The sequence below is a fragment of the Anguilla rostrata genome, chromosome 4 (genome assembly GCF_018555375.3).
Source record: "Anguilla rostrata isolate EN2019 chromosome 4, ASM1855537v3, whole genome shotgun sequence".
NCBI lineage: Eukaryota > Metazoa > Chordata > Actinopteri > Anguilliformes > Anguillidae > Anguilla > Anguilla rostrata.
In genome coordinates this window covers 67,276,707-67,301,193 of record NC_057936.1, presented here as the reverse complement: position 1 = coordinate 67,301,193, position 24,487 = coordinate 67,276,707, and the positions used below count along the sequence as shown (strand labels likewise).

The 24,487-nt window shown below is 49.5% G+C and overlaps 2 protein-coding genes, 2 long non-coding RNA genes and 2 other non-coding genes across 19 annotated transcripts in view; 1 reads left to right on the top strand and 5 right to left on the bottom strand.

Moving 5' to 3' along the window:
• rasl11b (RAS-like, family 11, member B) overlaps positions 1 to 3,563 on the bottom strand; it is a 3,946-nt gene extending 383 nt beyond the window's left edge. The window contains exons 1-4 of the mRNA XM_064333959.1: positions 2,244 to 3,563; positions 2,031 to 2,087; positions 1,853 to 1,929; positions 1 to 883 (exon numbers count right to left, since the gene is read on the bottom strand). The exon at positions 1 to 883 is cut by the window's left edge and continues 383 nt beyond it. Of these exons, the coding sequence (XP_064190029.1) occupies positions 404 to 883; positions 1,853 to 1,929; positions 2,031 to 2,087; positions 2,244 to 2,355 (726 nt within the window). The 5' untranslated portion in view covers positions 2,356 to 3,563 and the 3' untranslated portion in view covers positions 1 to 403. The remainder of the gene's footprint in view (positions 884 to 1,852; positions 1,930 to 2,030; positions 2,088 to 2,243) is intronic.
• A 3,495-nt stretch (positions 3,564 to 7,058) lies between these two features.
• On the bottom strand, positions 7,059 to 10,128 carry LOC135254033 (uncharacterized). Of its 14 annotated transcripts, none has more exons than XR_010329748.1 (7): positions 9,968 to 10,128; positions 9,322 to 9,378; positions 8,672 to 8,841; positions 8,181 to 8,237; positions 7,396 to 7,760; positions 7,322 to 7,356; positions 7,059 to 7,282 (listed from the first exon to the last, which is right to left on the bottom strand). It is a non-coding gene; the product is annotated as an uncharacterized LOC135254033 (long non-coding RNA). The 14 variants fall into 14 exon arrangements; XR_010329747.1 differs by having other exon boundaries at positions 7,322 to 7,430; positions 7,466 to 7,760; XR_010329750.1 differs by having other exon boundaries at positions 7,059 to 7,356; positions 7,396 to 7,430; positions 7,466 to 7,760; positions 9,968 to 10,127.
• Positions 7,862 to 7,978, bottom strand: LOC135254341 (small nucleolar RNA SNORA26). Its single transcript, XR_010329854.1, has one exon. It is a non-coding gene; the product is annotated as a small nucleolar RNA SNORA26 (small nucleolar RNA).
• LOC135254342 (small nucleolar RNA SNORA26) lies at positions 9,131 to 9,247 on the bottom strand. Its single transcript, XR_010329855.1, has one exon. It is a non-coding gene; the product is annotated as a small nucleolar RNA SNORA26 (small nucleolar RNA).
• A 1,006-nt stretch (positions 10,129 to 11,134) lies between the features above and the next one.
• usp46 (ubiquitin specific peptidase 46) lies at positions 11,135 to 17,738 on the top strand. The gene is made up of 9 exons (XM_064333957.1): positions 11,135 to 11,559; positions 13,075 to 13,155; positions 13,406 to 13,619; positions 14,600 to 14,881; positions 15,130 to 15,157; positions 15,293 to 15,376; positions 15,553 to 15,750; positions 16,222 to 16,300; positions 16,743 to 17,738. Exons 1-9 carry the CDS (start codon positions 11,524 to 11,526, stop codon positions 16,842 to 16,844), a joined length of 1,104 nt encoding a protein of 367 aa, XP_064190027.1. The 5' UTR covers positions 11,135 to 11,523; the 3' UTR covers positions 16,845 to 17,738.
• Positions 17,574 to 17,975, bottom strand: LOC135254034 (uncharacterized). The gene is made up of 2 exons (XR_010329751.1): positions 17,884 to 17,975; positions 17,574 to 17,738 (listed from the first exon to the last, which is right to left on the bottom strand). It is a non-coding gene; the product is annotated as an uncharacterized LOC135254034 (long non-coding RNA).
• Between the last annotated feature and the right edge of the window lie 6,512 nt (positions 17,976 to 24,487).

The window sequence follows — 24,487 nt, the reverse complement described above, 5'->3', positions numbered from 1 at the left end:
AGGGTTCCTCTCGAAAGGAAGCATCTGTAAACGTCCACCTGTGGCCTTCAAAATGTCTGTTGCCAGGAGAGAAACCCCCCCCCCGCACAACCATTGCGCAAACGCGGCTTCTTAGATCTCTGCAGTAACAGAAGATCATGGGTAAACGCACGCACATATGCACAGGCACACTTCCTCAATCAGAGTTCAGACTGGTGTCACACGGGGTTAAAGGTCAAGAGTCGCTGTCCAGCACCGCGTGCATATTGGGGGATTTGGGGTCACAGGTCATCAGTCTCTCTCAGCATGGGGCATGTGACTCGCCTGCTCGCCCCGGGCCCCGCCCCGCCCTGCCCTGAAGGGGGCGTGTCCTGGCCTCCCCTCCTGCCTCTGTTTAAAGGGCCTCGCCCCAGGCCACGCCCACTCACACTGAGGTGACCGTTCGCACCTTGGCGGACAGCGCCTGTTTGAAGCGCCGCTTCAGGTCCTGCATGTTGGGAGATTTGGGGCGGGGCATGAGGGAGGCCCTCCTCTTCTCTGGCGCGGTGGTGGGGGGCGTGGCCGTGCCGGGGGGCGTGGCCAGCCCTTTGCAGAGCAGCCGAAAGGCTCGGTGCACCTCGCTGTAGCTCTCGCTGGCCGAAACCTCGCAGAAGGCCACGCCCAGCGCGTGGGCCAGCCGCGGCCCCGCCTGCCCATCCACCTGCCGCAGGTGCAGGAGCTCCGCCTTGTTGGCCAGCAGGAGGACGGGCACCTGGGGGTCCGGGAGCAAGACGCGCACCTGCTGGTGCAGCTGGCCAATCAGCTCGAAGCTCCGGCTGTCTGTCACCGAATACACCAGGACCACTGCGTCGGCCCATTGGATGGAGCGGGTCACATGATCCTGGCAGCTCAGGCCATTACCCACCTGAGGGACAGGTAAGAGTAGAGTTACACCACTGAGCACTCAACACGTCTAACATGTTAACACACACACATAGACAGCAACTCATACGCTAACACATGCACACACACACACACACACACAACACATACCCACATTAGCACGCACACACACTAACTCGGAACAAAAACAGATCGGAGCTACTGTAAGACCTTAAAAGCACAGCTACTTTACAATACAAAACCGCTACATTCCAACCAAATGACCCTACACCCTGCCACCATGAGCTGAACGACATCTATTCAGCGAATTTTAAAAAGACGTGAATGGGCTCTTTGTCCGGGCTGTGCGATATTACAATCAAGTGCTGCCTCAGCCTCAACTGGAGCGAGACATACCGGGAAAACGCGACTGAACCGACAGCTCTGGGGTATCGCGTGACCCCGACTCAGACTCCCGTTAGACCGAATGGGCAATTAACCCGCGAGACAGTCCGTCTGCCTCTCTGTTCTGTCAGAAAATTGCTCAGTGATTTTTGGATCAGCGCCCGGAATAGGAAATGAGGCTCGCGCTGTAAAGCGGGTTCCACCGTGCCCAGCTACAGAGGAGAAGGGGGTGGGGACGTAATCAGGAGCCTAGCGTCCCCCAAAAAGGCTTAGCTTTATTTTTGACCAGATTAAAAAAAAACACACGCACGTTTTTGTTTTTTAAACTCGACTGTCCAGGGAGCCGCGTAATCACGTATGTCCTCGTTGCCCGAAATGGCGAACTTCTCCGAAGTATCAGTGCAGAATAACCGAGGCAAATAGCTGATACACGAGCAGTCCCCACAAAAAAACGGGATGGTGTGCGGTCACCGGACGGGAGGACGCCCTGCCGGCTGCGAGGGTAACCTTTTGGACGCTTTCACCCCAGCTCCGGGCACGTCTCGTGCAGTGATGTTACCGTTACCTCCCATAGTGGAATCATTTCAGCGCTGCGAGAAGAACTTACATGAACGCCAGGCGTGTCTTGGACCTGGATTGCTACCTGCTCTCCATCCACCTGGATTTCTCTGGAGTACAGGGTAGCTGTTCCGGAGAAAGGGAGAATGGACAGGTTAGCATCCTGTCAAGTGCCGTCATTGTATGATGATGATGAGCACACACGGTACTATTAAACACACGCTTACCTGCATTTCTCTCGTAATCTCCAATAAAGCGCCGCGTGAGAAATCTGACAACCAGTGCTGAGGTGGGGGAAAAATCAGAGTTGGTAAAACGCAACAACACCCGGAGCGCAATAATCGTACTTTACACGGATAATGTAACTTGCAGCGTTAAAACATTGGTGTCTGTTCGGACTATGCCCTCATTTGTACAAATGTGTTTTCGGCTCAATTTACCGGTTTTCCCAACTCCGCTGCCGCCAACCACCGCGATTTTAATGACACTGTTGGATGAGTTGTCCGGGGTCGGATACTCCGAGATCGTGGACATGTTCTGAACCAGACGCATCTTGGCTGCTTTTCTTTGTTAACGACGTCCCGATATACGAATCTTCAGAGGTTCTGGTCTCAGTGATAACTTGGGTCCAGCTGATAACTTAAAACGATTTTGCAGGTTATATCACAGATTGCTGACTTGGCAATGACAGTTATAACGCGTATTAATACCCTCGCTGCTGCCCACGTGAAGCTCGCTCTTCCCACACTGTAGCTGCCGGGTCACTGACGTCTGCTAAGGGACCACGTTCTTTTATACAGCTGGGGCCGCAGCTGGACGCTGATTGGCTGCTGCCAGGAGTAGTGTACACCACCACCCCCAAGCCCCCACCCCGGCTTCTTTCACGTGGAGCCGGGGCCGAAAACACGAAGCAAGAACAGGTGGACGCCGCTGCTCAGCGGCTGCACGGGACCCATGCATCCACGCGGGCGCAGCGGGCGCAGCGTCAGCGCTGCTAATGAGGAACGCGGCTGTGACGCGCGCCACTGAAATGCAGGCATCGCGAACTCTACTGAAAAAACAGACGAAAGTTTTATACGCGAGTAAAAACAGAGAAATTAAGCAGACCTGTTTGAATCTTTACATAATCATTTATAATTTCAGATTATGTGACATTTGGCTCGGTTTTCATCATTGCCCTGGCCCTTGTCCATGTATATATGGTTGTATGGCATACTGAAGAATGACTGTAGTTCAGTGTTGTGTTAAAGTTTTGGTGTCATTCTAATAGGTGGATACCCCTGTGATATTTGCAGATGCACCCAGGCTTTGTAAAAGCTGTAATGGTGAAAGGTGGCAGGACTGGCAGCCCGTGTTAGAGCTACAGCGTAACAGTCACAGGACACATGGCAGCGTTAGTGTTTGCTGTGACAGTGGGACATGCCCAGGCAAGCTCCACTGACTCACTGGACCTGACCAGCCTGGGGTTCATCCTGTGCCTTCTTTACGTGGAGCTAATGACACCTCACACACACTGGGCATCCTGCAAAAATACAACTGCAGAGATACGTATATCAACTGCTATGGGGCTTTGGATTATAAGGAGAGAGTGTACATTGTGTATGTATGTGTATGCATTGCAGTTTTGCTCCTGTGTGTGCATATGAGTTTGTGTTTGTGTGTTGTGTGTGTGTGTGTGTGTGTGTGTGTGTGTGTGTGTGTGTGTGTACTAGCTGAATGAGAGATGCATATGCTCTTGACTCTGGGTACCCTACTTATGTTATAGGCTTTACCTCTTTGTCCTACTTTCATAATTACCCCCACCCCCCTTCCAAATCAGTCTTTCCATCAGTGCTTGGGTCATTATTGTGTGGAATGCATATTTGATAAGGGCTGTGATGACAGAGGTTGAAATATGGAATGAAAGGATTTGTTTGGCCGGGTTTGCACTCACTGCCCCCTTGGCCAAGGCCGTCGCTAGGGGTGGTTGTCAGGGCTGGGAGGTTCTTTTTTAACAGGCACCACCACTAACTCTGCTGTGACTGAAGACTCACTGTGTGAGGACATTGCATGTGTGTGTTTGCATGTGTGTGTTTGTGTATGTACATGCATGTGCGTGTGTGTGTGAAAGAGTGTCTGCATGTGTATCTGTTTAATGGTCTGGTTTGATTTTGCTTTATTGTGCAGTATTGAGTAGGCAGGACCACAGGTCAGTATGGAGGGGTCAGGGCTTTTTCTACTTTTTCTCTGCTTCTCATGAAAGTGTCATCAGGAGACCCTGCCCTTCTGTTTCTTCTTCCTGTCTGCCCTTCTGTTTCCTCTTCCTGTCTGCCCTTCTGTTTCCTCTTCCTGTCTATGCCTGTTCCTCTGATGGGCATTAATCATAGCACTTCACCTGTACTGGTTATTATGAAGCATCTGTAATGCCTTCATAAGTGCTGCACAGTGTATCGTAGCCACTCTCATAAGCATGCATGAATGACATACCCAGCTGGATTTATACAGCAGGTGTCGCATGATGTTATATCACTGGTGGTAGTTGTTGGCCTGGTCAGTGCTAAGTTGCTGCACTGTTTTTGTTAGCTTGTGCTGATAGCTGGAATGGAGGCAACGTGTTTCTGGATCCACCCATTCACCACACACTATGACATCACTGCGTGCCCTCAGGCTCCACCCATTCACCACACACACTATGACACCACTGTGTCCCCTCAGGCTCCACCCCTTTAGGCTGAGAGAGGGTGTGTATTGGGCTCTGTACCAGTGTCCCAAAATGAAAGGAGGCGATTGGCTTACAGGAATACACATCCAATGAGCAGCACACTGGGGGAGGAGGAAGTACCCCACCCCCTTTTTCTCTGGGTGACAGGAAGAGGGGCGTGGCTGTCTGCTGGCTGCAGTACACATCATTCCCCTTGGACTGGATAGTGCGCCCGCCCCCCCCCCACACACACACACACACACCCACCCCCCAATCATCCAGTGAGACAAGGTCTCCATCGTAGGCCATACATCACAAGTAAGGCTGTTATTCATTTACACCAGACTTTCCTTAAATTAGCATTAACATAAATGTATGCTTTCCTTAACATATCAACATATCCAAGTTTCTGTTTAATTTTTTTCTCAGGTCTAAGACGTACACCTCCATAGTGTAATTATATCAGGGGTAGACTGTCTCTCAGGTGTAAGACATACCTGCACAGTGTAATTATATCAGGGGTAGACTGTGTCTCAGGTGTAAGACATACCTGCACAGTGTAATTATATCAGGGGTAGACTGTCTCAGGTGTAAGACATACCTGCACAGTGTAATTATATCAGGGGTAGACTGTGTCTCAGGTGTAAGACATACCTGCACAGTGTAATTATATCAGGTAGCTGTCTCAGGTGTGATACCGACAGTGTATTATATCAGGGTGTAAGCATACCTGCACAGTGTAATTATATCAGGGGTAGACTGTGTCTCAGGTGTAAGACATACCTGCACAGTGTAATTATATCAGGGGTAGACTGTCTCTCAGGTGTAAGAAATACCTGCAGTCACATTTCTACTGTAATCTGCATCTGTATTTAAGATGTACTGCCCGCGTCATGTCAGATGCGAACGCTTGCTGCTGTTATTCTGAAACGCGTGTTCTGTCTTCGCTGTATAATTCACAGTTGGTCGTGCGCACATTGCGCCCAGCTCAGAATGAACTGCAGCGCTTGGCTGAAACAGGGAAGCTCCATTATGGCTCAGAGGGCTCTGCCTTTTAGTGCGTTAGGAAAAATGAAGCGCTGTTTGTTTAGCCGCCTGATTTACATCCCAAAGGCGGCGGAACATTCCCTGGGTTCTCTCCCCCACAGAGGAACACAGGCCGGGTTTCTTATTGAAATGCAAACACTTAAAACGCACGGGCCCAGCTCACATCCGCATCGCATATCAACAGGGAGAGAGGGAGAGCGGGTGTGTGACAGAGCGAGGGTGGTCATTATGGGAGTCTAACAAAGGGAAATGAAGTCTAGAGGACGAGAATTATCACGAGATACAGCTTTAAAATGCAGCCAAAAGGCCAGTTGTATTTATGGGACCAAAATGGCCGTTTCCTTCTTGCAAAGCAGGCTCCCGAATGTGCTCAGCGGAACCCCGGAAATAACAACATCCTCCGGGGATTTTGAGAAAATTTTATTTTTTTAATATTTCTTCTTTTATATTTTTTCATCCAGCTACTCAGCAAGCATACTCAGTAGGCAAGTAAGCTGTTTGGGACATGGCCCAGGCTTGGAACAGACTGGTGCACCCAACCAAGCACCTCCTCTGGGGTGCACCTACTGAACCAGTCTTCTTTTCATGTCAGTAACTGTGTCAAACACAGAGCTACTATAACCCTGTGCTACCCCAAACACAGAGCCATTGTAACCCTGTGCTGTATGTGTGGATGCACGCCTGCGTGATTTATGTAGATTTCTGTAACGCCGTAACGTTTTTTGGTTGTTTGAAAGATTCAGTCCAGGTTTTAAACATTTAAGAACTAAAAATACTTAATTGCTGCCCTGTCAGTGATGATCATCACAGTTGCACTGTGGAAAAACACCAGGATTCAACCAGCAATGAGACAAGTTGCCTAAATACTTACAAATGTACAAACAGCTCACCCTACCCCAATACACTCCCCTACCCCCAATCCAGCTCACAAGCACCTCACCCCTAAGCCCCCCCCCCAATACCAGCTCACCCCTAACCCCCCCCCAATACCAGCTCACCCTACCCCATCAGCCACCCTACCCCCAATCCAGCACCCTTAGCCCCAATACCAGCTCACCCTTAACCCCCCCCCCTCCCCCCCCAATACCAGCTCACCCCTACCCCCCCCAATACCAGCTCACCCTACCCCAGCCCCCCAATCACCAGCTCACCCCAACCCTCCCCACATACCAGCTCACCCTTAGCCCCCCAATACCAGCTCACCCTAACCCCCCCAATCCAGCTCACCCTTAGCCCCCCAATACCAGCTCACCCTTAGCCCCCCCAATACCAGCTCACCCTTAGCCCCCCCCCCAATACCAGCTCACCCCTAACCCCCCCCAATTCCAGCTCACCCCTACCCCCCCAATCCAGCTCACCCTACCCATGCACTCCCTTCAATACCAGCTCACCCCTAACCCCCCAATCGCCACTATAGTCCCCCATCCAGCTGAAGCTCGCCATACCTCACCCAGCCCAACCAGCTCATAGCCCCCAAAAGAACCAACTTTATTTAAAAGGCATGGACAGGACAGACAGAGACGACATGTTCCATTAACTGAAATTTATTATTTGTTCTGTTTAGTCATCTTCACCATCATAGGGTGAAACAATCAGAGCTTTACAGATGTACCTGTGCACCCTGGACAGTCAGAGCTTCAGATTTACCTGTGCACCCTGGACAGTCAGAGCTTTAGATTTACCTGTGCACCCTGGACAGTCAGAGCTTTAGATTTAGCTGTGCACACTGGACAGTCAGAGCTTTAGATTTAGCTGTGCACACTGGAGACAGGCAGAGCTTTACAGATGTACCTGTGCACCCTGGACAGTCAGAGCTTTAGATTTAGCTGTGCACACTGGAGACAGGCAGAGCTTTACAGATGTACCTGTGCACCCTGGACAGTCAGAGCTTCAGATTTACCTGTGCACCCTGGACAGTCAGAGCTTTAGATTTACCTGTACATCAGACCGCTGGCTGCCCAGTGCGCCAAGAACAAGCATCACCATTCAGAAACTACATCAGCTTAGTCTCCACCGCCACACACAGATGTCAGGACGAGTGTATGTGTGTGTGTGTGTGTGTCTGTGCATGTGTGCGCGCGCGCGCGCGCGCGTGCGTGTGTGGTTCCATGCGACGATCTCAAACAGCACTGTGTCCCTCTGTGCCAGGATTTGACCCGGGTGGGGGTGGGGCATTTGGGGTTGGGCTTCCAGCTCTGACGGGACAGTCCGCAGGGCGAGAGGGCCTTACCTGCAGAAAATACACAGGGCTCATTTAAAATGCATGCGTACTCAGCCAATCAGGGGCAAAGACACATTTAAAATGCATGTGAGCCCACGTGTGCAGAGAACAGATGTTTCTCACGACAGGATCCGAAGGCAGGGTTAATCCTGCACCCCAGGTTTTAGCGAGAGGTACTCTGCCCCCCTGTGTTAGCCATTTAAAGCACAGCAGTCTTAAATGGGTATGCAAGGGGCCCCACCCAACCCAACAGCACAGCCACGGGACCCCAACCCAACCCAACAGCACAGGCACGGGTCCCCAACCCAACCCAACAGCACAGCCACGGACCCAACCAAACCAACAGCACAGCCACGGGACCCCAACCCAACCCAACAGCACAGGCACGGGTCCCCAACCCAACCCAACAGCACAGCCACGGGTCCTTACCCTAGACTCCACCACACATCCAGGGTTGATCTCGCTTCTCCAGAACCCCCCAGAACACTAAGGGCACAGATTACACACATTAGGACACAAAAACCACAGATTACCGCAGTGCCTGCAGGTTTTAACTCCAGTCCTGGAGGGCCGCTGTGCCTGCAGGTTTTTGGCCACTTCAGTTTGGAAGTCAGTGACAGGCTAGAGTCCAAGGCCTAAACTGGCAGCTGACTGGAATGAATCCACTAACACCCCACCCCCTAGGCCCGTTTTGGGATTCACAAAGCTTCGCTGCGCACACACACACGCCCCCAGTCATATGCAGCAGTGGGCGTGTCCCTCCCGACAGGACGTGGGGCAGAGATGGGAACCCTGCTCCATGTTTTAGAGAGGAGCTCTCTCTCCCCCCCTGTGTTGGCCAGTCCCAGCACAGACAGCCTGGACTGGGCAAAGCTTTAAGGGGTTCATCAGCTTCCCAGTGCAACACCCCAAATCCTTACCACTCACAGCCAACTGTGATCGGCTAGCCTCGCCTGGAGTCTGTCTTTGGCGGCATTGCTTTCTGTGAGCTGCAGTTAGCTAGCCTGGACTGGCGTTGTCCTACGGCAGCATCGTTCTCGGTGAGCTGTGATTGGCTGGTCTGGTCAACAGGAACATCCCTTCTGGGTCCCTGGAAATGACAGCAGAGTCCAGCTCACGTCACAATGCAGGCAGAAACCTGGCAGAGTCTTCTAACACACGATCGAGTGAAAGAGGAGCGGATGTTCTGTCCTCTCACACAGCCCCCTGGAGCACAACCCTCTAAGAAGTCACACACGTGATTAGAGTGTTCTCAACTGAACATTCTAATGCTGATGTCACACCCACTACCGGTGACTCAAAGCAGTGGAGTTCTAGAACAGCGGTGAAAAACCTTCCCTTCACTGTGACCTCACCCCTCAGTGAGCCCACGTGTGCAGACATGTTTCTCACGACAGGATCCGAAGGCAGGGTTAATCCTGCACCCCAGGTTTTAGCGAGAGGTACTCTGCCCCCCTGTGTTAGCCATTTAAAGCACAGCAGTCTTAAATGGGTATGTAAGGGGCCCCACCCAACCCAACAGCACAGCCACGGGACCCCAACCCAACCCAACACAGCCACGGGTCCTTACCCTAGACTCCACCACACATCCAGAGTTGATCTCGCTTCTCCAGAACCCCCCAGAACACTAAGGGCACAGATTAGACACATTAGGACACAAAAATTACAGATTACACATTTCAACAGCACAAATTAAGACCAGCTAGCAAAATCGCTCCTGCACACACACACACGGGCTGGCTGAAGTTGGGTGTTTGTAGACATATGTTGTTGTTTTTTGCAAACTTCTGGCCCGCATACGTCCCTCGGTGTGTGTTACTAAATTTACTCTAATATAATCAGGCTAAATCCAGCAAGCCCGTTGGGTCGTGCACGGACACGTGGTGTCTGGTCCGGTTAGCGTTAGCCATATCCGCGAACGCTACTATACACTTTATAGTCCACTTAAAAAGCATTCCGCAATATATGCGACAACCAACTTTGCACGAAATGCTCTTTAACTGGACGTCCAATTAATCCATAGCAATGCAACAAATTTAAATTCACTTTTCTCAAACCTGTGGCATACCTACCCTAGCAAAGGTTAAGCAATTCTAACCAGCAGAATAGCTCGATAATACTTGAGCTAATGTCAGTTCCTGTCAGGTACAATTAAAAAGATCACAACATTCGTATTTATTTAACTAATAAGAATGGAGGCACAGCTAGGTACATACATGCCTGAAAACTGCGGACCCATTGGAGCGGCGACACTCCACGTCTTCTCCCCTCGACGGCCGAGATGAAAGGAAGCCGGGTGATAAAGCGCGCAGATGAGCTGCCGGGCGTGGTGCATTCTGGGAAACATGGCTCTTACGGACATGCGCACTATTCTCGTGTGCTAGCATTAGCGTAACAGTGCCGTATAAAAATATGGACGAAGTGCTTCATGGCGTCACCCACTGATTTGCTATGGTTAGCGCTCACTGGCGCATGAAGCCCAAACTAGGGCGCAGCCATATTGCCGTTGCAACCAACGCAAGCGCAGTAGAGCGAAAGACTGGAGTCCACGGCTACAGGACAATCCACCCCGACTACCTTGTGTACGAATCATTGCATTTGTACATGGAAACATACATTTTTGCAACCATATTATAGATAGGCCACCATTCATTTTTGAATCAAGTTGTGTTTCGCACGTCTATGGTTTTGCATCGCTTGACCGTTTGACGCTAGTCACAGACTGTCCTACCTGTGGTGTTTAAACTTCTGGGCAGGTTTCCTAAACCTAATCTGGTCTGTAAGTAGAAATACACGAGGAAACACAAATATGATGAAATATTCAAATACATTTAGATTCAAAAATGCACTTTGTACAATTTGTTGGGCGTCAGGGTTTCATTAAAACAGTAGTTCAATGTGGTATGAGACTGTTGGAAAGAGCTGGGCTATTTTTAGGCTGCATCAACAAAAAAAATGGTCGGGGGCACTACTGCATTTCTGTTATAAAAAAGGTATTGAACGTTATATATTCCCAAAACCTTCGGACAAAACAATCATTAGAACAGTATCAACTATACAATGAAATGTATTATCACAAAAAATTGACCGATTAAGTTTTTTTTTTATTTTGGTTGTCAAATCAACTTGGTTTCTACATTGAGTTAAATCGGCAGCAAGATCTTTTTCCCTCAATATGCGCACTTCCGGGTGCTTCACTGCCTGGCCCCTCCCACACTCTTCAGTTCCACAGTATTTTATTCACACTCCATACACCTTCCCCGTACTTCGTATACCGTCTCGGTGGCTATCTAATTGGTCAGAATTCCATTCTCCAGTCCTTTCTGGCTTATGATTGGTTCTGCGCCCTGTCCATTATGATACAGAACCATGGACTTCACAGTAACCGCTGCGCTTTCCTAGTTTGGTGGGCGGGATGTGTTTTTTCTAGTTTACAGATTGTAATCCAAATCCCAGCAACCTGCTGCGACTATTGATGTTTACTATCTACGTGTCTGTTTTTTAAATGAAATGATACGGTTTTACCCAGTAATATAGACTTATCTAGATACTTTAGACCTTTATCTGTTTGCATCTGTGCATACTGCAAGTCTTCGCAACCACTGCGCGCCCGCCGGTCTGATTTCGGTGGTCGCGACAGGGGTTGTTTTGAAAACTGTGGGTTGCAGTCTGGCCCCCTGGCTGTGACCGAAGTATCTTTTCCAGCGTCATCGTGCTCTCGTAATAATGTTTAATTTATAAAGATGGCGGTGAGGGGGACTCTCTAAACTAAATGACTGTCAGAAACATCGCCTCCATTTGTAATATGGTAAGTGATGCGATGCCTAAAAACAGGGTTAACTAGCCTGCTAGCTAGTCTTGCGTCTTGTGTGTTAACAATGATGTCATTCTCGTGGTTAAAAATATGCACAATACAACACGCATCAGACTATGGGAGCCTTTTAAAGATGCTCATAAATTGCGATTGCGTCGGAAGTGGTCCAGGATTTGGCCTAACTTTCGCCAGGCCACTGTAAAACTGGGGTACTGAAGTGTGAGACGGGTCAGTGGCTGCCACCAGTCGTGACGTTAGCTAACAAACGCAGTCCTCTAGCTAGCTAGCTGACGATCTGACGCGATTAGTACACTATCAACTGGTTGTGGTCACAGTAGGTCTCAAAATTGGACCAATTTTCATGCTGCTTGATTATCTGCAAAAATATTTTGAACTTATTTGAAGATGCCGCTATTTGTCTGCTTTTTTGCAGTGCTCCGTTTCAGGAGCCGAACTAGGCTAATCTGTGCTTAAATGGTGCCTTGCGTTCTGCGGCGGAGGCGCTGAAAGTCGTCCCGTGTTGCCAGGGTTCCGGACAAGCACGCGCAGTAAATCAAAGCCAGAGATTTAGACCAGACGTTGGGGTCGTGTTCTGGTGTGACATGTTCTCAGCAAGTCAGCGGGGACGCCGTAGTACACATTCGTATTCGCTGGGGATTGTGGAAAATGCGATTTTGAAAATAACAGCAGTGCTGTGTTTGGCCGAAGTCTGATCTTCTTCAACGCAGGGTGCTCACGCCAGTGAATACGCACACGTCGTGCCACCTGTCACCAGTTAGGCTGCAGTTACTTCCAAGCAAAAACGTCAACAGATCAAGATCCGATTGATTGTTAGTCTTTGCTAACTGCTTTTAGGCCACGAGTAACTAGTAAAATCGCGAGGTGTTGGCCCATGATGAGATAAGACAGAAAATGAGGCAGGACAGGTAGTTTGCTTGTCTCTCCAGACCCTCACCAGCATCAGGAAAGGCAAAAAAGATTTGGTGAGGTTTAATTCCTGTAATCTACGCACTGATTTTTCCTGGCTATCTTCTGACTCAGACAGGAAAACCACTGCATCTTAGTTCCCCTCTAGTCCCACCTGTTGGTTATTTGGTTATATATTTCAGTTATAGAACTTTTATGGTTTTAGGTTATTTTTAGTAATGGATGTGCAGGGTGTCAGTTGTGGATGTAAACTCTGTCAGTGAAACTGTATTGAATGCAATTTTTGCAATATTTTTCCTGTGCAGACTGTCTGTGTGTGCGCGCGTGTGCGTGTGTCTGTGCGTGCATGCATGCGTGTGTATGTGCGTGTGCGTATGTGTGCGTGTGTGTATCTGCGCATATGTATATCTGATGTTGTGCATGTGTGTATCTGCGCATATGTATATCTGATGTTGTGCGTGTGTGTATCTGCGCATATGTATATCTGATGTTGTGCATGTGTGTATCTGCGCATATGCGTGCGTATGTGTGCGTGTGTGTATCTGCGCATATGTATATCTGATGTTTCCTCTTTCAACACAGGGCACCAATGCCTCCGCCCTGGAGAAAGACATTGGTCCGGAGCAGTTTCCAATCAATGAACACTACTTCGGATTGGTCAACGTAAGTGTCAGTCATTTCAATCTCCATGTTGCAACAAGGGTAGGGCTTAAATTGTGGAGTGAAATCGCAGAGTTTTGAGGACTGGATCCACAATACTGCATTCCTCCCCAAGGCCTGTACTGTGCTGTGTGCCCCCCCCCCCGCCCCCCCCAGGCAGAGCAAGCCCATCTGTGTCCTCGGTGGGTGGAGCTGAGCGGTCTGTCAACTTTTTGAGGTTTAAATAAAGTTTGATGTGTGGTGTCTCCGGCAGTTTGGCAACACGTGCTACTGCAACTCGGTGCTGCAGGCGCTGTACTTCTGCCGGCCGTTCCGCGAGAACGTGCTGGCCTACAAGGCTCAGCAGAAGAAGAAGGAGAACCTGCTCACCTGCCTGGCCGACCTCTTCCACAGCATCGCCACGCAGAAGAAGAAGGTGGGCGTCATCCCGCCCAAGAAGTTCATCTCCCGCCTGCGCAAGGAGAACGGTGAGGGGGCGGGGCTACTGCACACACGCCATGGGGAGGGGGCGGGGCTACTGCACACACGCCATGGGGAGGGGGCGGGGCTATGGTGCACACACGCCATGGTGAGGGGCGGGCTACTGCACACACGCCATGGGGAGGGCGGGCTATGGTGCACACACGCCATGGTGAGGGGCGGGGCTACTGCACACACGCCATGGGAGGGGCGGGGCTACTGCACACACGCCATGGGGAGGGCGGGGCTACTGCACACACTCCATGGGGAGGGGTCGGGCTACTGCACACACTCCATGGGGAGGGGCGGGGCTACTGCACACACGCCATGGGGAGGGGCGGGGCTACTGCACACACGCCTTGGTGAGGGGCGGGGCTACTGCACACACGCCATGGGGAGGGGCGGGGCTACTGCACACACACCATGGGGAGGGGGCGGGGCTACTGCACACATGCCATGGGGAGGGGGCGGGGCTACTGCACACACGCCATGGGGAGGGGGCGGGGCTACTGCACACACGCCATGGGGAGGGGGCGGGGCTATGGTGCACACATGCCATGATGAGGGGGCGGGGCTACTGCACACACGCCATGGGGAGGGGCGGGGCTATGGTGCACACATGTCATGGGGAGGGGGCGGGGCTATGGTGCACACACGCTATGGGGAGGGGGCGGGGCTACTGCACACACACCATGGGGAGGGGGCGGGGCTATGGTGCACACACGCCATGGGGAGTGGGCGGGGCTATGGTGCACACACGCCTTGGGGAGGGGGCGGGGCTATGGTGCACACACGCCATGGGGAGGGGGCGGGGTTACTGCATACATACACCATGGGGAGAGGGCGGGGCTACTGTACACATGCACTATGATGAGGGGGCGGGGCTACTCTAAATGTGAACCATGCTACACGCATGCACCATAAAAAAGTAAAGCTAGTTTGGGTATAAACAGGGCTGATAACCAGCCTCTCTGTCGCCCCCTTGCAGACCTGTTTGATAACTACATGCAGCAGGATGCGCACGAGTTCCTGAACTACCTGCTGAACACGGTGGCGGACACCCTGCAGGAGGAGGCTCGACAGGACCAGCCCAACGGCCGTCTGCGCAATGGCACCATCGCCATGGACACCGAGGACAACAAGGCCGAGCCCACCTGGGTGCACGACATCTTCCAGGGCACGCTGACCAATGAGACGCGCTGCCTCAACTGTGAGACAGTAAGCCCCACCCCCTCTGAAACATTCACAGCTTTGGAAGTGATTTTAGAACGTTCCCATTTTTAAGGGTGTGAATTGTTAGTGATTGGAAGTGCTGCTTGCATTACTGTGGCCGTACTGTTTTTAACGCGGTTGGTGTTTGATGTATATGGTTGGTGTTTGATGTATGCTAGAGTTGTGGATGTTACCTGCAGTGTGAGCAGTAGGATGTAGGATTTCCTGGACCTGTTCGGTGGTTAGTATGGTTGAGGCTTTGGTTTTGATGTAGAGACACCTCCATAACGCACTGCCTAAGGTAAGAAAAAACCTCCATAACACACTGCCTAATGTAGGAAAACACCTCCATAACACACTGCCTAAGATAGGAAAATGCCTCAGTTTAACTGCTGTGTAACTGAAGTGTAAATGTGTGTTGTGTAACTGCAGTGTAAATGCTGTGTAAATGTGTAAACTGTCTTTGCAGGGACTTCAGCAACACAGAGACCCTGTGCAGTGAATACAAATACTACTGTGAGACCTGCTGCAGCAAGCAAGAAGCACAGAAGCGGTGTGTGTGTGTGTTTGTGCGTTTCTCTGTGCGTGCGTGTGTTCGGCTGTGCGTACATATGTGTGTGAGTGTGCGTACGTCTGTGTGTGTGACCGTGCATGTGTGTGTGTATATACGTATTTGTGTGTGTGTGTGCGTGTGCTTGAGATGATTCCTCCTCCTGTGTGTCTCGTCAGGATGAGGGTGAAGAGATTACCCATGATCCTCGCTCTGCACCTGAAGCGCTTTAAGTACATGGAGCAGCTGCACCGCTACACCAAGCTGTCCTATCGCGTGGTCTTTCCCCTGGAGCTCCGCCTCTTCAACACGTCTGCCGACGCCCGCAACCTCGACCGCATGTACGACCTCGTCGCCGTGGTCGTCCACTGTGGCAGGTACCGACCCTCTCTCTTCCCCCTCTTTCTCTCTCTCTTTCCCCCATCCCTCTCTCTCTCTCTCTCTGTGTCTTCCTCATCCCTCTTTCTCTCTCTCTTTCCCCCATCCCTCTTTCTCTCTCTCTCTCTCGCTCTGTCTTTCCCCCATCCCTCTCTCTCTCTCTCTCTCTTCCCCATCCCTCTTTCTCTCTCTCTCTCTCGCTCTCTCTTTCCCCCATCCCTCTCTCTCTCTCTCTCTCTCTCTTCCCCATCCCTCTTTCTCTCACACGTTTTCAAGCAGGAGTATTAATCATATGAGAGTATTTATTACTGGATGTTTGGTTGTGGGGTTGTGGTGCGTTGCCATGTCGACTGTCTCCCTGGCACCCGAGGTGTAGTGTCACGCTGTTTGTGGTGGTACCGGTGTTGAGTTATGACTGTGGCGTAATGCACTGGCGTTATTTGAAGCTGTCACATGGTTTGTCTCCGTAGCGGTCCAAACCGCGGACATTACATCACCATCGTTAAGAGCCACGGCTTCTGGTTACTCTTCGACGATGACATTGTAGAGGTCAGTGAATGCTTTTTAATATATGTACACAAGCTTTCTGTATGATGTAGGTTATATTTTATGACTGTAAAATATATTATTTATACTGCTGTGACTATCTTTGTAGTGTTTGGCTTTATAATTTATAGTGACATAAAATAATTTCAAAAGTTTCATGTCCATTAAATCAATTTTTAAAGGACACAGGAGCTTCTCTGCTGCTGAAATATTTAGTATTTATGCCCCTCCCTTTCCTTCCCATGCCCCTCCCTTTCCTCCCCATGCCCCTCCCTTTTCTCCCCATGCCCCTCCCTTTCCTCCCCATGCCCTCCTTTCCCCATGCCCTCCCTTTTCTCCCCATGCCCTCCCTTTTCTCCCACGCCCCTCCCTTTCCTCCCCATGCCCCTCCCTTTCCTCCCCACGCCCCTCCCTTTTCTCCCCATGCCCCTCCCTCTCTGTGCAGAAAATCGATGCCCAGGCCATCGAGGAGTTCTACGGTCTGACCTCCGACATTTCCAAAAACTCTGAGTCGGGGTACATCCTGTTCTACCAGTCCAGAGAATAGTAGGGGAATATCAGGGACCCCCCCCATCTGGAACCCACCCCCTGCCTGGGAGTTTCTCTGAGTCATGTGCCAATAAGCTTGCCCACACTCCTGGCTCCGCCCCCTGGTGGCACATTGCTCCCCATCTCTGTGTGCTAGGCATTCTGGGATCATCCTCGCCCCCCGTAGCCCCCGCCCCTCCTCACCTGCAGCTGAAAGGCACTTTAAAAAAACAACAGAAATACCGTCAAATGACCGCAGCAAACGGGTGTGCCCAGCGCCCGCCCCAGTCAGGGAGACTCGTCTGTTCCCCCTCCATTCCTTCATTTCTTCATTCGTCCGCTCCCTCCTTAGACAGCTGGCCTGTGTCTTAAAGGTCATTTTAAGGTCCTCCTGCAGTTCAGCCAAAAGGCACTCATGGAAATGGTGTCAGTGTGTGTTCTGCTTACAGTGCTTGTACTTTATATAGAGGCTATGCTAGTTATACTGGCTACAATGGATACTCTTATACTGGTCATACTGGGTGTTATACTGTTATACTGCATATAGGAGCTGTAATGGACACTGTGGTTATACTGCACATAGGAGCCATATACGTCATAAGGCGGCGAACTTGGGCAAACTCGCAGCCCAACACGCGTGTGTATAATCCTTGCGTTTTCAGACTGTTTGTGTAGTGACTCTCCACACCAGTGGGGGGCGCCTATTCAGATTCAGCAGTTGTGATAGCCACAGGAAACACGGAAGTGACGACGTGAACATGAGCAGCAACAGTGGCTGCGGTAAAGGGGCAGAAACTTTGACAGGGAAGTCTGTGATTTTAAAGTTGCGTTAGTTTATTTAGCGCTGCAAAAAAGAAAAGAAAGAGAATTACCCGTACGGTAATTTAGACCAGCTGCAGGGGATCCTTTACACCTGTGTGCAAATGTTCCAGCTGTTTTCATCCGGGCGGATGAGGTGCTACATCGTGTGCAGAGCTCGTGCAGGATTTGAGTCTGTTGCTGCGTCCAGCTGCAGGTCCTTACACCTTCAGCTTCAGCTGCCAGGGGATCCTTTACACCTGTGTGCAGACGTTCCAGCTGCAGGGGATCCTTTACACCTGTGTGCAGACGTTCCAGCTGTTTCAGCCGGCGGGGATGAGTGCGATGCGGAGGCCGTGCGGACTTGAGTCTGTTCTGCGAACGCGTCGCTTCACATCACTTAGCTTTTACAGTCTAGCCAAAGTTCGTTTCCACGGCAAATATACTCCCAGCTTTACTGGAAAACAAGGTGCCCCAAAACTTCACAGCTCTGTGAACGCCCATCCTCCAGCGGCCTGTGTGTGGACGCGCGCTTGTGTGTGCGTGTGCGTGTGCGTGTGCGTGTGCGTGTGAGTGTGTGTGCATGTGTGTGTGTGATATGTGCCAAATGAGGAACTGCTTCTCACTTATAAAAATAATTCTTTATAAAATGTATATTATTTGTGGAAATATTTTTAAAAAATGTGTATATAGAGAATTGAACTGTTTTAAAAAAAATGTTTTTTAAACCCAGAAACTTAAAAAAACAAAAAAAAAAAACACTAAAGTAGAAATGTTTGTGTATTTGTTTGTTTGAGGTCCATTGTGTTGTCATGGGTAACAATACAAGCCAAGTCTGTTACACTCTGTAAAGAATGGGATAATAAAACTACACTTTAAACTTGTGTGTGGCTAATGCTACTGTACCCATAACCATTCTCAGCTTTGTTGTGGTAGTCAATTGATACGTGCATATGCTTATGTGTACTTTGAATCAATACACTTCAGAATGCATTACTTCATCTTACTGACTTCCCATGAATGCATTGTGAGGCTTGCCAGTCCGCGCGGGTGCTGGAATTTCTGACCGTCTCCTTCTGAATATGCATTGAGGGGCGGGTCCCGTGCACTGCTTCACCCAGCCTCCTTGGCGGAAGGGTCACAGAGCTGGATGCCTGGGCCGTAAATAGTGGATCGCTGTGATGCTCACAGGGTCAAAGGTCAGCCCTTCCCCCCAAGCCAGGTTCTCTAATGCATGTACCAAGTGGAGAGGGAGTAACACACTGTGTGCATGGCATGGCCTGTCAGTCATCTACACACAACCATACTGTGTGTGTGCGTGCATATATATTACTCTGTGTGTGTGTGCATATATAATACTATGTGTGTGTGCATATATAAAACTGTGCATATATAATACTGTGTGTATGTGCATATATAAAACTGCATATATAATAGTGTGTGTGTGCATATATAATACTGTGTGTATGTGCATATATAAAACTATGCATATATAATACTGTGTGTTTGTGCATATATAATACTGTGTGTGTATTTGCATATATAAAACTGCTTATATAATACTGTGCGTATGTGTGTGTGTATGTGCATATATAATACTGTGTGTGTGTGTGTGTGAAAAGAAGGTACAGTATGTATATATGGTGAGGTGATGTGATGTTATGGTATATATGTGAGGTAGGTGTGTGTGTGAGAGAGAGTGTGTATGGTATATGGTATATATGTGGGTGAGGTAGAGTGTGTGTGTGAAAGAGAGAGTGTGTACAGTATATGGTATATATATGGGTGAGGTAGACTGTGTATGGTATATGGTATATATGTGGGTGAGGTAGAGTGTGTGTGTGTGAGAGAGTGTGTATGGTATATGGTATATATGTGGGTGAGGTAGAGTGTGTGTGTGAGAGAGAGTGTGTATGGTATATGGTATATATGTGTGTGAGGTAGTGTGTGTGTGTTTGTGAGAGCATATTAAGTGTCCTCTTGAACCTGAGCACCCCCCCCCCAGTCAGATGTGCCACAACAGGGTGTTCCTTGTTCCTGGAAGAGGAGGAGGTGAAACTGGAACACAAACCAACCTCTTGCATCACTTCCTGTTGTAGCTGCAGACCAGCTGACCCCTCCCCTTGCTGACAGGTGTTTCACAGCACCATGGCAACAGCTAAACACACTGCTGCAGAAGACTTCTCTGGAGAGAGACACCTGCTGTCAAGGCAACCCAGGAACACAGTACAGACAGAACAGAGTGAAAGAGCAGCACAATGTAAAGAACAGCAGTACAGACAGAACAGAGTAAAGAGCAGAACAAGGTAAAGAACGGCAGTACAGACAGAACAGAGTAAAGAGCAGAACAAGGTAAAGAACAGTAGTACAGACAGAACAGAGTGAAGAGCAGAACAAGGTAAAGAGCAGCAGTACAGACAGAACAGAGTAAAGAGCAGCACAATGTAAAGAACAGCAGTACAGACAGAACAGAGTAAAGAGCAGAACAAGGTAAAGAACAGCAGTACAGACAGAACAGAGTGAAGAGCAGAACAAGGTAAAGAACCGCAGTACATACAGAACAGAGTGAAGAGCAGAACACGGTAAAGAACAGCAGTACAGACAGAACAGAGTAAAGAGCAGAACAAGGTAAAGAACAGCAGTACCGACAGAACAGGGTAAAGAGCAGAACAAGGTAAAGAACAGCAGTACAGACAGAACAGAGTGAAGAGCAGAACACGGTAAAGAACAGCAGTACAGAAAGAACAGAACCACACCCCCCACCCCCCCGGAAGTCTGCCGCTGTTGGAGCCAGAGAGCGCTACGGCAGAGACGGTAAGTCTGGGGAGGCAATGCTGAGACATGATGGGGGGTAGATGGGATTGTGGGTAGTGCACATTTTAATTATAAGTGCAGATTGCTGGACACAGGGAATCTGCTTTAATCCCATTCATAGTGGATGGAGCGGCTGCCACAGAAGAACTGTCTCGTGTAATTATGTTATATATTATGGTTTGTTCAGGTGATAACAGCAGTCCTTGCTGTCTGTGTCCAGGGCAGCACTGAGACGACGTTGCCATGGAAACCTGGAGGCAAAGGCCAATCAACACTGTCCTCACATGCAGTGCCGTCAACAGGTTTGACAGGGAGAGGCAGAACTGTGATGTGTGCAGGTGGGTGTGATCTGCAGGATGATGTCATTTCAGCCTCTCCACTGTGCCCCCTGCTGGGGGAGTGGGTGCATTGTGCAAGAGCACAGAGAAAAGGACAGTTCCATCACTGCAGACCTCTTTACTGCCACCACACACCAGGTGTGTGTGTGTCTGTGTGTGGTGTGCGTGTGTGCGTGTGCGCGTGCGCGTGTGCGTGTGTGTGTGTGTGTTCGTGTGTGTATGCGTGTGTGTGTGTTCGTGTGTGTATGCGCGTGCACGCGTGTGTAGGACGGAGTGTAGCACAGTGGGTAAGGAACTAGACTTGTAACCGAAAGGTTGTAGGTTCGATTCCCGGGTAAGGACACTGCCGTTGTACCCTTGAGCAAGGTACTTAACCTGCATTGCTTCAGCATATATCCAGCTGTATAAATGGATACAATGTAAAAATGCCTTGTAAAAGTTGTGTAAGTCGCTCTGGATAAGAGCGTCTGCTAAATGCCTATAATGTAATGTAATGTAATGTGTGTGTGTGTGTTCGTGTGTGTATGCGTGTGTGTGTGTGTTCGTGTGTATGTGTGTGTGCAGCGTGTGTATGCGTGTGTGTGTCTGTGTCTGTGTCTGTGTGTGCGTGTCTGTGTCTGTGTGTGCGTGTGTGTGTGTGCGTGTGCGTGTGTGTGCGCGTGCGCGTGCGTGTGTGTACTGATTGTGGTTCTCTCCAAATCATGCAGAAAGAAGTCAGCGAGCCCCAAACTGCCTCAGAACCCAAAAGCTGTGAGTGTCCTGTCACTTGGACGGGACTTTTCTTAAGAAGTTTACATTTTTTGTCTTGGTAAACAGCACACCTGTTTTTATTGTACAGACTATCTATTAGGGTATGGTACAGTCTTTCTATCTGGTTATATGGTATGTTCTGTGTATAAGGGTATACGATACAGCCTATGTGTTCAGGTATGGTATATGGGTAGTTCATGTGTGTTTTTATCTGTGTATAAAGGTATAAGTGTGTATTGTATGAGTGGCTTTGCCTGTGTTTAAGGGTGGTGGTACAGAGACTGGTTTCAGCTCTCTGCAGGTGTACCAGTCCCTTAGTGAGGTGGTGGCAGAAGCCTTGGAAGATGACCTGACACACTACATTACCCAGTATCCTTTGATCACCTGTGATGTCACCAGTCTGCAGAAAATATGCATACATGCACATCACCCAATGAACTGTATAAGAACTATAATGGAAACATGGTCATGTGGTTCCACCCAGTTCCATTCAATTTGATAGCAGATACACAGGCAATAATATTTTATATTTTTCCTGGATCAAAAAAATTCTGGGCTGAACAAAACAGAAAAAATATGAGCAAATATCACTCTTCTGATTGCATCTGATTGGTTAAAAACAAAACCGATGAGATTTGTAACAGGGTCTTGGGACAACCATAGTAGCTTTACAGCTTCATCACATGAAGGGGCCTATCTGCACAGTGGCTTTCTCACATGACGGGGCCTATCTGCACAGTGGCTTTCTCACATGACGGGGCCTATCTGCACAATGGCTTCATTCTCTTCTCAGACCACGTTTACAGAACTGTGGGAAGGCATAGTACAGCTAAATAGCTTGCTTACTAGTTAGCCAAGCTAGTGACTGTTGCCTTTATGGTTATACCTTGTGCTTCTTAACAAAAGTTTAAAATCCTTTGAAATTAGTAATATTTTCAAAGACTGAACATCGCAAGATATGTGTTGTCCGACTATTTACTATAAAGGGGAACAGAATCTATAACCTGTTGGCTACACGGTAGCTTGGAAATAGCTTCGTCTAACTGGCTCTATAGTTAGTTAATATTGTCTCGATAATAATGGACTGCCAAGGGGTTTCTAAAAAGTGCAGTTACACTGCTCCCTGTTACCACCAGAGCAGTGCTAATTGCCCCTCTATTACCCCAGTGGAGTTGTATTTCTCCCTGTTACCCCCCAGAACAATGCTAATTGCCCCTCTGATGCCTTGGGGTAGTTTTATTGCTACTTGTTATCCGCTGAACAGTGATAATTGCCCCTCTGTTACCCCAGTGCAGGTATATTGCTCTGTGAATGTAATGTAATGTGTTACCCCCCAGAACAGTGCTAATTGCCCCTCTGTTGCCCCAGTGTTTTCCCTGACAGTTTCCTCACCAGGAACAAGGAAGGACAACCAGGGAAGACTTCAGAGAGGAACAGAGCCATTCAGATCACTGTGGAACACATCATTCTGGAGGTGTGTGTGTGTGTGAGTGTGTACGTCTGTGTGTGTGTGTCAGTGTGTTTGTGCTGCTGTGTGTATGTGTGTATGTGTAAGTGTGAGTGTGTGCGCTCGTGCTTCTGTGTGTATGTGTAAGCGCATGTGTGTGTGAGTGTGTACGTGCGTGTGTGTGTGTGAGTGTGTATGTGTAGGTGCGTGTGTGTGTGTGTGTGTGTGTGTACGGGCATGTGTGTGAGAGTATGAGTGTTTGTGCTTCTGTGTGTATGTGTGTATGTGTAAGTGTGTGTGTGTGAGTGTACGTGCGTGTTTGTGTGTGTGTGAGCGTGTTCGTGCTTCTGTGTGTATGTGTGTATGTGTGGGTGACTGTGTTCGTGCTTCTGTGTGTATGTGTAAGTGTGTGTGTGTGAGTGTACGTGCTTCTGTGTGTGGGTGAGTGTATGTGCACGTCTGTATGTGTGTGTTAATATGCGCGTATGTTTGAATATGTGAATAGATGTGTGTGTGAGTGTGTTCCTGCTTGTGTGTGTGTGTGTGTGTGTGTGTGTGTATGTCTGTATGTGTTTGTATGCGTTTATGTTTGCACATGTGCTTATAATTGTGTGTGGTTTTGTGTGTGTGTTTGTATGTGTGTATGTGTAAGCATGTAAGTATAACTGTGTGTGTTTGTGTGTGTAGGTGAGTGTGTGAGCATATGTTCCTCTGTTCCAGACTACTATGGAGTTAGCTACAGAGGTGGCACACGTACTCTTCAACATCAGGAGCATGTGCAGAGCCTTAGCCTTCGACCTCATCCTCAGCTCAGTGCAGGTGAGAGGGCTCACAGCACACTGCTCACCGTTCAGCTCATACTGCTCACCATTCAGCTCACAGCACACTGCTCACCGTTCAGCTCATACTGCTCACCATTCAGCTCATACTGCTCACCATTCAGCTCACAGCACACTGCTCACCATTCAGCTCACGCTGCTCACCGTTCAGCTCATACTGCTCACCATTCAGCTCACAGCACACTGCTCACCGTTCAGCTCACGCTGCTCACCATTCAGCTCATACTGCTCACCGTTCAGCTCACACTACTCACCGTTCAGCTCATACTGCTCACCATTCAGCTCACAGCACACTGCTCACCATTCAGCTCACAGCACGCTGCTCACCGTTCAGCTCATACTGCTCACCGTTCAGCTCACACTGCTCACCGTTCAGCTCATACTGCTCACCATTCAGCTCACAGCACACTGCTCACCATTCAGCTCACAGCACACTGCTCACCATTCAGCTCATACTGCTCACCATTCAGCTCACAGCACGCTGCTTATCGTTCAGCTCACACTGTGTGTGTGTGTGTGTGTGTGTGTATGTGTGTGTGCATGTGTGTGTGGGTGTGTGTGTGGTGTGATGTGTAGTGTGTGTGCATGCGATGTTGTGGTGTGTGTATGTTGTGTGTGTGTGTGGTGTGTGGTTGTGTGTGTGTGTGTGTGGGTGTGTGTGGTGTGTGTGGTTTTG

Coding starts and splice junctions, on each gene's coding strand:
- usp46 (XM_064333957.1), top strand. CDS start 11,524: ATGACTGTCAGAAACATCGCCTCCATTTGTAATATG. Junction 13,620..14,599: donor CCGCCTGCGCAAGGAGAACG/GTGAGGGGGCGG, acceptor GCCCCCTTGCAG/ACCTGTTTGATAACTACATG. Junction 16,301..16,742: donor TCGACGATGACATTGTAGAG/GTCAGTGAATGC, acceptor CTCTCTGTGCAG/AAAATCGATGCCCAGGCCAT.